General features: G+C 39.5%; 2 gene segments (V, D, J or C); one reads left to right on the top strand and one right to left on the bottom strand.

Annotated features, from left to right (window-relative positions):
• Positions 1-28: 28 nt before the first annotated feature.
• On the bottom strand, positions 29-561 carry LOC131570787 (Ig heavy chain V region 914-like; the record flags this gene model as incomplete). The annotated part of the segment is given in 3 exon segments: positions 29-41; positions 119-128; positions 225-561. Coding segments are annotated over 3 exon segments (360 nt in total), but the record flags the coding sequence as incomplete, so codon positions are not given.
• A 76-nt stretch (positions 562-637) lies between these two features.
• LOC131570786 (Ig heavy chain V region 914-like) lies at positions 638-7553 on the top strand. The segment is given in 3 exon segments: positions 638-659; positions 749-1083; positions 7401-7553. Coding segments are annotated over 3 exon segments (510 nt in total).
• Positions 7554-12410: the final 4857 nt, after the last annotated feature.

Below are 12410 nucleotides of genomic sequence, written 5' to 3'. Positions count from 1 at the left end.
ATCTGGGGACAAAGGTTGTGGATTCGTGTCAGCGGCTGCGGCTGCAGGGAGCACAAAGTGGGGATTTGGGGCAGAACCAGTTTGGGGGTTTTGGCTCCGTGGTTGGTGGTGGTGGAACTGGGGGAGATCTGGGGCGAAGGGTCACGAATGGGGCAAAGGGCTGAGATTTGGGGGAAGGGTCTGGGGACTGGGGACAGGAGGGGATCCAGTCAAGGGGAAGAGGCCGAGAGCAGAGACATCATTACCCCAACTGCCACCAGCAGCTTTGGCACAGAAATAGGATCCGGAATCCTCGTCCTTGAGGCTGTTCATGGTCAGCGTCACCGAGCTCTGCCCGTTGTCCCTGGAGATCCTGAACCGGCCCTGCACCGACGGCGCGTACTCGGTGTAACCACCACTGCTGATCCCCGCGAGCCACTCCAGCCCCTGCCCGGGCCTCTGGCGGATCCAGAACATTCCATTGCTCCCGAAACTGAACCCGGCCCCTCGGCAGAGGAGGCGCAGGGACCCCCCGGGGGGCTGGAGGTGCCCCCCGCACTCCAGCAGGGTCACGGCTGCTCCCCCATCCCTAAACCTTCACTGGTTTTGCCCCCAATTCCCTTTGTTTCTCCCCAAATCTCCCACAGAGGTTTCCTGCATGGTAAAGTGCCTTCAACCCAGCAAACAGCCCCGATCCACCCAGTGATTAATTGGACACCTCCGCCTGACTTTGGCATCGCCCCATCCCCATCTCCCCTGTGTCCCGCAGGGCTCCGGGCGGCCGTGACCCTGCTGGAGTGCGGGGGGGACCTCCAGCCCCCCGGGGGGTCCCTGCGCCTCCTCTGCCGAGGGGCCGGGTTCAGTTTCGGCAGTTTCGCCATGGGCTGGTGCCGACAGAGACCCGGGCAGGGGCTGGAATTTGTCGCAGGCATTGACAACGATGGATACACCAGATACCCGACTGCGTTCAAGGGCCGGTTCACGATCTCCAGGGACAACGGGCAGAGCTCGGTGACGCTGACCATGAACAGCCTCAAGGACGAGGATTCCGGATCCTATTTCTGCGCCAAAGCTGCTGCTGCTGGTTGGGGTGCTGGTGCTGCTGGTGCTGCTGTTGGACCCCATCCCCATCCCTGTGTCCCCCCCATCCCCGTTCCCCAGGTCCTTCCCTCCAACCCTTGACCCCATTGGTGACCAGCACGGACCCAAATCCGGCCCATTTTCCCCAAATCTCGGCCATTTGCACCCAGGTTTGGGGACCTTGGTTGAGGCTTGGAGCCAAGAGTTGTTTGGGGCCAGGAGCTGAGATTTGGGGTCTAAGGTTGAGATTTGGGGCCGGGAGTGCAGATTTGGGGCCAGGAGTGCAGATTTGGGGCCAAGAACGAGGATTTGGGGCCAAGAATGAGGATTTCGGGCCAAGAGTGAGGATTTGGGGTGAAGAACGAGGATTTGGGGCCAAAAACGTGGATTTGGGGCTCAGAACGAGGATTTGGGGCCCAGAACGAGGATTTGGGGCCCAGAACGAGGATTTGGGGCCCAGAACGAGGATTTGGGGCTCAGGACGAGGATTTGGGGCCCAGAACGAGGATTTGGGGTGAAGAACGAGGATTTGGGGTGAAGAACGAGGATTTGGGGTGAAGAATGAGGATTTGGGACCATGAGTGAAGATTTGGGGTGAAGAACGAGGATTTGGGACCATGAGTGAAGATTTGGGGTGAAGAACGAGGATTTGGGGCCCCCAGCAGGTGCAGGAGCTGCAGCTGCAGCCGAGCCCCGAAAGCGAAACCGGCGCCGATTTGGGGCCGATTTGGGCCAATTTGGGACTTTCGGGGCCTTTGGGGATCCCCGGGGGCGGCGCCGGGGCCGGAACAGAGAAAAACCCGGGGAGGCCTCGGGGCACAAACGGGACGGGCCGGGGATGCTGGGGGCATTTTAATTCTTTTATTTTATTTTATTTTAATTTATTTTATTTTATTTTATTTTATTTTATTTTATTTTATTTTATTTTTATTTTATTTTATTTTATTTTACTTTATTTTATTTTTATTTTATTTTATTTTATTTTATTTTATTTTATTTTAATTTTTTTTTTATTTTACTTTATTCTATTTTTATTTTTATTTTTAATTCCTATTTTAGTTTAATTTCATTTAATTTAATATTTATTTTATTTTATTTTATTTTTATTTTATTTTATTTTATTTTATTATTTTATTTTTCTTTTTTATTCCTCTTTTAGTCTAATTTAATTTAATTTTTATTTTATTTTATTTTTATTTTTATTTTTATTCCTATTTTAGTTTAATTTCATTTAATTTAATTTAATATTTACTTTATTTCATTTTATTTTTTATTTATTTATTTTATTTTATTTTATTTTATTTTATTTTATTTTATTTTATTTTTATTTTTTTTACTTTATTCTATTTTTATTTTTATTCCTATTTTAGTTTAATTTAATTTAATTTAATTTAATATTTATTTTATTTCATTTTATTTTTTATTTATTTTATTTTATTTTATTTTATTTTATTTTATTTTATTTTATTTTATTATTCTATCTTTATTTTATTTTTCTTTTTTATTCCTCTTTTAGTCTAATTTAATTTAATTTAATTTTTATTTTATTTTATTTTATTTTATTTTATTTTATTTTATTTTATTTTATTTTATTTTTCTTTTTTATTCTCATTTTAGTTTGATTTAATTTTATTTTTATCTTATTTCTATTTTCTAACTTAATTTTAGGGTTATTTTATTTTTAAACTTACTTTAAACTCTAATATATGTATAATATTATTTCTATTTGTAAATTTTTATTTTGGCTTTTTCATTTTTAACTAACTTGAACTGATTTAAATTTTAATTACAATTGTAATTATAGTTTTATTTGTTAATTTCATATTAAGTTTATTCTTCTTTTTCTTGTTCTTTTAATTTAAATTTTGATTTTATTTTTATGATTATTTTATTTTGAATTTTAATTTTTACTATAATTTACTTTGAATTTACTTTTATATTTTTAATATCAATTTTAATTTTCTTTTTTCTCTTAATTTTAACTTTTTATTCTATTTTCAATTTTAATTTTATTTCTAAATTTATTTTAAGCTAATTTTCTTTTTCTCATTAACATTAATTTAATTTCATTTTTTATTGCGTTTTCAATTTTATCTTAATTTCTAAACGTAATTTCAGCCTTGATTTTACCTTTAAGTTTCTTTTTAATTTATGTTTACTTTGATCATGTTTAATTTTATTTTACTTTAATTTTATTTTAATTTTTTTTATTTTAAATTTAGTTTTTATTTTGATTTATTTCACTTTATTTAAAATGATGTTTACTTTATTGATAACTTTAATTTTATTTTAAAATTTATATTTTTATTTTCAGTTTTATTGAAATTATATCATAAATTTTATTGGTAAGTTTATTTTTGTTTCATTTCTTTTAAAGTCCAATTTTAATTTTACTTTTAATTTTTATTTTTATTGAATTTTAATTCTTGCCAATTTTGGAACTTTTAATTACGATTTTTGTGATTTTCTGTTATTATTGGTTTCCATTTGAATTTTTAAATTTAATTACATTTCTAAATTAATTTAGTTTTATTTTGTTTCGTGGTTTAGTTTAATTTATTTCTATTTTATTTTATTTCTATTTTATTTTATTTTATTTTATTTTATTTTATTTTATTTTATTTTATTTTATTTTATTTTATTTTATTTCTATTGAGTTTATTTTAGTTTAATTTAATTTATTTAAAGTTTTATTTTGTTTTATTTAATTTTTATTTAACAAAGTTCAATTAAATTAAATTCATTTAAATTTAAATTCATTTAAATTTAAAGTAAAGGAAAATAATTTTTAATTTATTTTATTTTATTTTATTTTATTTATAATTAATTACTTCCATCATTAATTTGTTAACTTTGTTTATTTGAGGTTTATTAACGACAATATTTTTAATTTATATTTTTATTTTGATAACAATACTGAAACAATAAAATATTATTTTTATTTTATTTTATTTTTATTTTATTTTATTTTATTTTATTTTATTTTATTTTATTTTATTTTATTTTATTTTATTTTATTTTACATTCTATTTCAAATTTCAATATTTTACCAGGTTCCTTCATTGCTAATATTAATTAACATCCATTAACGTCAATGACCTTTTATTAATCGCTATTAATGAATATTATTTGAATAAAAAATAAAGAATTCCATTTTCTTCGGGGTTTTCTTTGTTGTTTTCGTTCTTTTCCTTTGGGGTTTTTGGGGATAAAGTGAAATAAAATGGAAATAAAGGGAATTAAAAAATTGTAATAAAAGAAATGAAAAATTTAAAAAATATAAAACAAAATGGAAAATTCAGTAAAATAAAATTAAATAATTCAGTATGATTTATGTTATTTTTATTTTATTTAAATCTATTATTTTATCATTATTTATATTTTGATGTAATTTATTATTTTTATTTTTCTTATTGTTATTATTCACAAAAAAAAATTTTGTTTTTATTCATTAAAAATTATTCTGTATTATTATTTATATTAATTGATATTTAAAAATGTAAAATTAAAATTAATTTGAAATAATATTAAAATTAAATAATTCAATTAATGAAATAAAAATAAATTTGAATTAAAATAAACCAGAATTCAAACTAGAATTAAATTAAAATTCAATTTTAAAATAAAATTAAAAAAAATAAAAATAATAAAATAAAATAAAATAAAATAAAATAAAATAAAATAAAATAAAATAAAATAAAATAAAATTAAATTAAATTAAATTAAATTAAATTAAAAATAAATGGGAGAAAATAAAGTAATCAGAAAAAATAAATGAAATAAAAATGAAATAAAAGAAAAATCATAGGAAATAAACAGAATTAGTGGAATTAATAATTTGTATTTTTACAATCCAAAAATGGAATTAAATTAAATAAAAAGTGGAAGAGTAAGAATTGAAAAATGGGGATGAAAATAAATTTATAAAAATAGAAAATGGCAAAAACAGAGGCAGGAAATTGATGCAAATTAGGGAGAAAATGGGTGAAAAACAGAAATCAAAATCAATTAAAGCAGAGGAATTAAAAAAATAAAGGAGATTAATTGAAATAAATGGAATAAAATAAAGTTAATGAAAGGAACGGATGAAAATCCAGGAATTAAATCCCAAAATCTGATGAAATAAAAGAAGAGGAATTTCATTTAATTAATTTAGTTCGATTTTATTTTTTAATTGAATTTTAATCTTATAAAAAATTAAAATGTTATCGTAAAAAATTAGAAATATATTTATAGGAAATTAAATAATTAGAAAAATTTTATTGATTGAAATTAATTTATAATAATTTTTAGATTTTTAATAATTAAAAAATACAAATTTATATTGATAGAATTTATAAATTTATATTAATTGGAATAAATAGATTAAACTTATATATCTTTATTAATTAAACATTTTTTAATTTTTATATATAAAAGGTATAAACTTATATTAATTTAAATTAATGCTATAAATTAGTTGGCTTTAGTAATTGAGAAAAAAAGTTAATTTTTAATTCAAACATTTATAAATTTATATTGATTTGAAACAATAAAATACCTTTATAGCTTTTTATTAATTGAGAAAATTTATTATTTTTAATTGATTAAATTATTACATTTTTATTAATTGAGAAAAAAACCATATTTATAGGTTTTTATAATTTAAATAATAATAATTTTATTTGAAAAATTATAAATTGATAATAATTGGAATAAATAATTAGAAAAATAAAAATTTATGTTAATTAACAATAAGTTTATTTTACCTGAAATTAATTTAATTACACTAAACAAACCCCAATTAAACGAACTAAAACTTCAATTAATTCCAATTAAACAAACCAAACGCCAAAAAAAAGTAATCAAAATAGCGATAAAATCCCAAATAAATTAATTATAATTAAAAATTAATTAAAATAAACCCAAATCTGCAATTTCCCGCCTCCTCCTCAGCAGCGGCCGCTGATTGGTCGACACAAAAGGGCGGTAACCAATCAGCGCCGTGCGCGGGAAGGGCGCCCTTGGGGGGGAAATCTGCCCAGCGACGGCTTCTGATTGGTCGAGGGGCGCCTTGGGGAGCCAATCAGAGCCACGGATCCCCGAGACGCGGCCGCGAATTCACTGAGGGCGCCCCCAAATCCCCCGAAAATCGCCCCAAAATCCCTTTTAGGACCTCCAAAATCGCCTCAGAACTCACAAAATCGCCCCAAAATCTCTTCCAGGACCCCAAATATGCCCTCAGAGTTCCAAATTCCCCCTAAAATCTCTTCAGAAACCCCAAAATTCGCCCAAAATCTTTTCAGAGCTCCAAAATCCCCTCAGAAATCCGAAATCCCCTAAAATCCCTTCAGAGCTCCCAAATCGCCCCAAAATTTCGTCGGAGGCTGCCCCAAATATCCCGAAATCTCCTCAAGCACCCCAAAATCCCCTCAGGAACCTCAAATAACCCAAAATCCGTTCCAGGACCCCAAAAATCCCACTCAGAACACCCAAATTGGCCCAAAATCCCCTCAGAGACCCCAAAACCGCCCCAAAATCCCTTTCATGGCCCCAAAATTACAAAAAATCCCACTCAAAACCCACAAAATCCCCCAAAATCCTCCTGGGACCCCCAAAATCCCCAAATCCCCCCAAAATCCTCCAAGCCCTCCCCCCAAAAATCCCATAAAATCACCCAAAATCTGCTCGGGACCCCAAATCTACCCAAAATCCCCCCTCAAGACGCCCCAAAATCCTCCTGGGACCCCCCCCAAAAATCCCAAAATGCTCCAAAAGACCCCGAATGCCCCCAAAATCCCCTCCCGAATTCTCCCAAAATTTAAAATCCCCCCAATATCTCTAAATCCCCTGCAAAGTCCCCCCAATATCCCAAATTTCCCCCCCAAATTTCCCCAAAATCCTCCCAAAACTCCCCCCCCCAAAATTCGCTAAAATCCCCCCAAAATCACCAAATTTCCCCAAAATGCCCCAAAATCCACCCCCCCAAAATTCTCCAAAATGCCCCAAACCCCCTAATTCCCCCAAATGCCCCAAATCCCCCTCAAATTTCCCCAGGACCCCCCAAATCCCCCCCCAAATTCCCAAAAACCACAAATTTCCACCAAAATGCCCCAAAAGCCCCAAATTTTCTCCAAATGCCCCCAAAATCTCCCCAAAAATCTCCAAATTTCTCCCAAAATCCCCCCAAAATGCCCCAAAAATCCTCCTGGGACCCCCCAAAATCCCCCCAAATTCGCCAAACCACCCAAAATTCCCCCCAAATTTCCTAAAAACCCCCAAAAATCCCCAAATTTCCCCCAAAATCCCCCCCCCCCGGTCCGCCCCTTCCCCGGCGGTGACGTCACCGCCTGTCGCGACAGACGCCCCCTCCCCCCGTGACGTCATTTCCCGACCCCTCCCCTCCCCCCCCGATCGCGGCCATGGCCGAGCCCGGAGGTGCGGAACGGACCCGAAACCGCGCGGATTCACCCCAAAATTGGCGCGGGAAAACATCGGGGTTTGGCGGGAAATAACGGGGGGGAATGGCGGGAAATAACGGGGGCGTTTGGCGGGAAATAACGGGGGCGTTTGGCGGGAAAAAAATTGAATTTTTTGGGGGGAAAAATCGGGATTTTGGGGGGATTTTCGGGGTAAAAATCGGAATTTTGGGGGAAAAAAGGAGATTTTGGGAAAAACCGAAGGGGTTTGGGGGAAATGGGATTTTCGGGGGGGGGGGCTTAGGGGTAAAAATTGGAATTTTGGGGGGGAAAAATGGGATTTTTGTGGGGGTTTTGGGGGGAAAATGAGGGATTTGGGAAAAACCGGGAATTTGGGAAAACCGGGAATTTTGGGGGGTAAAATGGGGATTGGGGGGGGGGGCGGGGATTGAAGTTTTTTGGGGAAAAGGAGGATTTTGGGGGAAAAAAGGGGAGGTATAAGGGATTTTGGGGAAAAGGGGGGGATTTTGGGAAAAAAAACCCAAAATTTTTGGGGGAAAAATGGAGATTTTGGGGGGGGTTCTGAGGGATTTTGGGAGGAAAAAGCCGGGATTTTTATGGGGGATTTTGGGGGGTAAAAATGGGATTTTTGGGGGGCTTTTAAGGGATTTGGGGGGTAAAAAGGGGGATTTTGGGAAAACCGGGAATTTAGGGGGGAGGGAAATGGGAATTTGGGGGGAAAAAATCTGAATTGTTGAGGGTAAAAAGGGGATTTTTTAGAGGGATTTTTGAGGGGAAAAATGGGGATTTTGGGGTGGGAAAAATCAGGGATTTTGGGGAAAAATTGGGGATTTTTGGGATGGAAAAAGGGGATTTTTATGGGGGGAATAAAATGGAATTTTTGGGAAAAATTATGGCTTTTGGGGGGGTAAAAAGGGATTTTGTGGAGAAAAAAATTGGGGGGTTTTATGGGGAATAAAGCGGGGATTTGGGGGATAAAAGGGGGAATTATTTTGGGGAAAAAATATGGGATTTTGGGGCTAAAGGCCAGATTTTGTTTGGTTTTTTTGTTTGTTTGTTTGTTTGTTTTTCTGAATAATTTTCATTTTTCAGGGGTGAATGTGATTTTGGGTGGATTTATCATTTTTGGGTGGGAATTTTGCTGATTTCTTGGGAGAAATACGACAGAATCGGGGAAAAAGGGCAGTTTTGGCACCAGAATTACAAACCTGGGGCGAAAAATGCCAATTTTGGGTTAAAAATGCCAGTTCTGGACATAATGCCGATTTTGGGGTGACTAATCATGATTTTGGGGTGAAAAATGACAAATGTGGACTAATAATAATATCAGGTGGAATGCTGACAGTTCGTAGGTGAATAATTATAATTTTGGGGTGAAAATGACATTTTTTGGCAAATAGTGACAACTTTAGGCTGAATAATGACAGTTTTGGGATGAATAATGACAACTTTAGGCAAATAACAATTTTGGGGTGAATAATTATAATTTTAGGGTGAATAACCACAATTTTGACGTGCCTAATCATAATTTTGATGTGAAAATTGACAACTTGGGACAAATAATGACAATTTTGGGGTGAAAAATGGCAACTTTAGATACACGACAATTTTGGAGTGAACAATGGCAATTTTTATGTAATTACAATTTCGGGGTGAAAAATTACAACTTTGGACAAATAATGGCAACTTTATGGTGAATAATGATACTTTTGGGGTGAATATTTGCAATTTTGGAGTGAAAAATTACAACTTTGGACAAACAACATTTTTAGGGTGAACGACGACAATTTTTGGGTGACTAAGTATAATTTTGGGGCGAATGACGATTTCGGGGTAAACAACTATAACTTTGGGATGACTAATCACAATTTTGGGGTAAATAATGACAATTTCGGGGTGAATAATGACAATTTCGGGCTGAAAAACGAGAACTTTGGACAAATTACAATTCTGGGGTGAAAAACTACAATTTTGGCGCGACAAATCACAATTCTGGGGTAAACAATGACAATTCGGGCGCGACAATGGCAATTTTGATCCGGCCAACCCCAATTTTGTGCTAAAACCCCAAAATTTGGGCTGAAAAACGAGAACTTTGGACAAATTACAATTCTGGGGTGAATAACTACAATTTTGGCGTGACAAATCACAATTCTGGGGTAAATAGTGACAATTCGGGCGCGAGCAATGACAATTTTGATCCGGCTAACCCCAATTTTGTGCTAAAACCCCCAAATTTTTTGCTAAAACCCCCGAATTTTTTGCTGAAACCCCCGAATTTCTGACTTTTGTCTCTCTCTCTCTCTCCCCCCTCGCCCAGCCCCCGCCGCCCCCTCCCCCAGCCCCGCGCCGCCCTCCCCGCCCCCGGAGCTGCGGCTGATCCTGGAGGAGCTGCGGCAGCTGCAGCAGCGGCAGCTCCTGCAGATGCAGCTGACGCAGGAGATCTGCCGCCAGCTCCTCCTGCTGGGGGCGCTGGAGGCGCCCCAAAAAACGGCGCCGAAAACGCCCCAGAAAGCCCCGCAAAAACCCCCGCAGAGAGCGGCCAATCAGAGGAGGCCGCGCCCCCCGCCCCGCCCCCGCCTGCTGCTGCTCCCCGCCCCCTTCGGCAAAGCCGTGGCCTTGGCGTCGACGTTGGGGTCGTCGTCGCTGAGGTCGACGTTGGGGTCGTCGGCGTCGTCGGCGTCGTTGGGGCCAATTTTGGGCTCCTCGTCGTCGTTGAGGTCGACGTTGGGTTCGTCGTTGGGTCCCAACTTGGCGTCCTCGTTGGCTTCTTCGCAATCGTTGAGTCCAATCTTGAGTTCTTCGTCGTCGTTGAGGTCAACGTTGGGTTCTTCACAGTCGTTGGGTCCAGTTTTGGGTTCTTCGTCTTCAAAGAGGCCAACGGGGCCGACGTTGGACTCGACATTGGGTTTAACGCCGTTGTCGGGGTCAACGTTGGGTTCTTCGTCATCGTTGGGCCCAGTCTTGGGGTCTTCATCATCGGTGGGGCCAATATTGGGTTCAACGCCATCAGTGAAGGCAACAGGGTCGACCTTGGGGTGTTCGTTGGGTTCTTCATCATCAACGGGGTCAACGTTGGGTTCGGTGCCATCAGTGGGGTCAATGCTGGGGCCAACATTGGGTTCAGCGCCAACGTTGGGGCCAACATTGGGTTCTTCGCCATCGTTGGGCCCAACGTTGGGGTCACCACCATTGGTGAGGTCGACGGCGTCAACATTGGGTTCTTCAACATCAACAAGGTCAACGTTGGGGTCTTCGTCATTGTTGGAGTCAGCGCCATCAATGAAGTCAACGGGGTCAACGTTGGGTTCTCCTTCAGCGTTGGGCCCAGCGTTGGGTTCTTCTGCATCGTTGGGCCCAATGTTGAGTTCATCGTCAGCGTTGGGCCCAACGGCACCGCTGGGTCCAAGGTTGGGTTCAACGCCATCGTTGGGGCCTTCATCAATGTTGGGTTCTTCATCAACACTGCCTCCTTCATCAGTGTTGGGTTCTTCTCCAGCGTTGGGCCCAACGTTGAGTTCAAAGCCATCATTGGGTCCAGCATTGGGTTCTTCTTCAACCATGGGTTCTTCATCTCCCTTGGCTGCACCGTCGGGTTCCTCGTTGGGTTCTTCATCAACACTGGCCCCACCGTTGGGTTCCTCATTGGGTTCCTCATCAACGTTGGGCCCAGCGTGGGGTTCTTCATCACCGTTGGGTTCTTCGTCACCGTTGGGTTCCCCTCCACCGTTGGCCGTCTGCCCGAAGCCGTCGGGCGTCGCCGGCGCGCGGCGTCCCCACCATCGAGCGGCCGAGCGGCCCCGGCACCGCGGCGTCCCCACCATCGAGCGGCGCCGGCGTGGCCCCCAGGTGAGCCGGGGGTCACTGGGTCAAGGTTGGGGCCGTCACTCACTCTGATTGGTCATTTGGTCAGCCCCGCCCTCATTGGTTGCTCTTGTCATCCCGCAGGTCCCCCCGGAAGTGACCACGCCCCCTCCAGCTCCAGCCACGCCCCCTCTGCCGAACCCCGCCCCTCAAGATCTCCAAACAAACCCCGCCCACTCTTCAAGCCACGCCTCCTTCCCCAAGCGCCGCCTCCTGTGCCCCGCCCACGAGGATGAGGCCACGCCCGCTTCATGCTCCGCCCCCTTCGAGGCCTCCAGGGTTCAGGAATTGGGGGGAAAATTGGAATTTCCAGCCCCAAATTTGGGGCGAAATTCTTCGACTCTGGGGGGAAATTCAAATTTGGAGGAAAATTCCTCAAACTTGGGTGGAAATTCTCCAAATTTGGGTGGGGATTCCACAGTTTTGGGTGGGAATTCTGAAAATTGTGGGGAAGTTTCCACAAATTTGGCTGGGAATTATCAGAATTTGGACGGAAATATCTTAATCTTGCGTGAAAATTCCACAATTTTGTGTGGGAATTCTCAAAATTTGGGTGAGAATTCTGCAAATTTGGGTGCAACTTCTGCGATTTTGGGTGGAAATTCCGCAATTTTGGACAGGAATTCTCCAATTTCATGTGAAAATCCCTCAGAATTGGGTAAAAATTCCTCCATTTCAGGCAGGAATTCCCCAATTTTGAGTGAAAATTCCACAGTTTTGGGTGAGAATTCCTCAGTTTTAGGTGGTAATTCCACAAGTTTTGGTGGAAATCCCTCAGTTTTGAATGAAAATTCCATCATTTTGGGCGGGAATTCCTCAGATTTGGGCGTGAATTCTGCAATTTTGGGTGGAAATTCTCCATTTTTGGGTGCTGACAATGGAGACCCTGAAACTCCAGGGGAGTAATTTGGGGGGGGGACTCCAAAATTCATCTCAGGAGCCCCAAAATTCCCCAAAAATTCCCCTATAAAACTGATTAAAACCCTTTGCTGATTCTCCTGTGTGTGATTTGAGGGTGAGGGGGGAAAACGGGAGAAGCGGGACCCCAAAAATCGAAAGAATTCGCCC

This window comes from Ammospiza caudacuta, chromosome 39 (genome assembly GCF_027887145.1).
Source record: "Ammospiza caudacuta isolate bAmmCau1 chromosome 39, bAmmCau1.pri, whole genome shotgun sequence".
Classification (NCBI taxonomy): domain Eukaryota; kingdom Metazoa; phylum Chordata; class Aves; order Passeriformes; family Passerellidae; genus Ammospiza; species Ammospiza caudacuta.
This window is presented reverse-complemented; position numbering and strand designations above follow the sequence as displayed.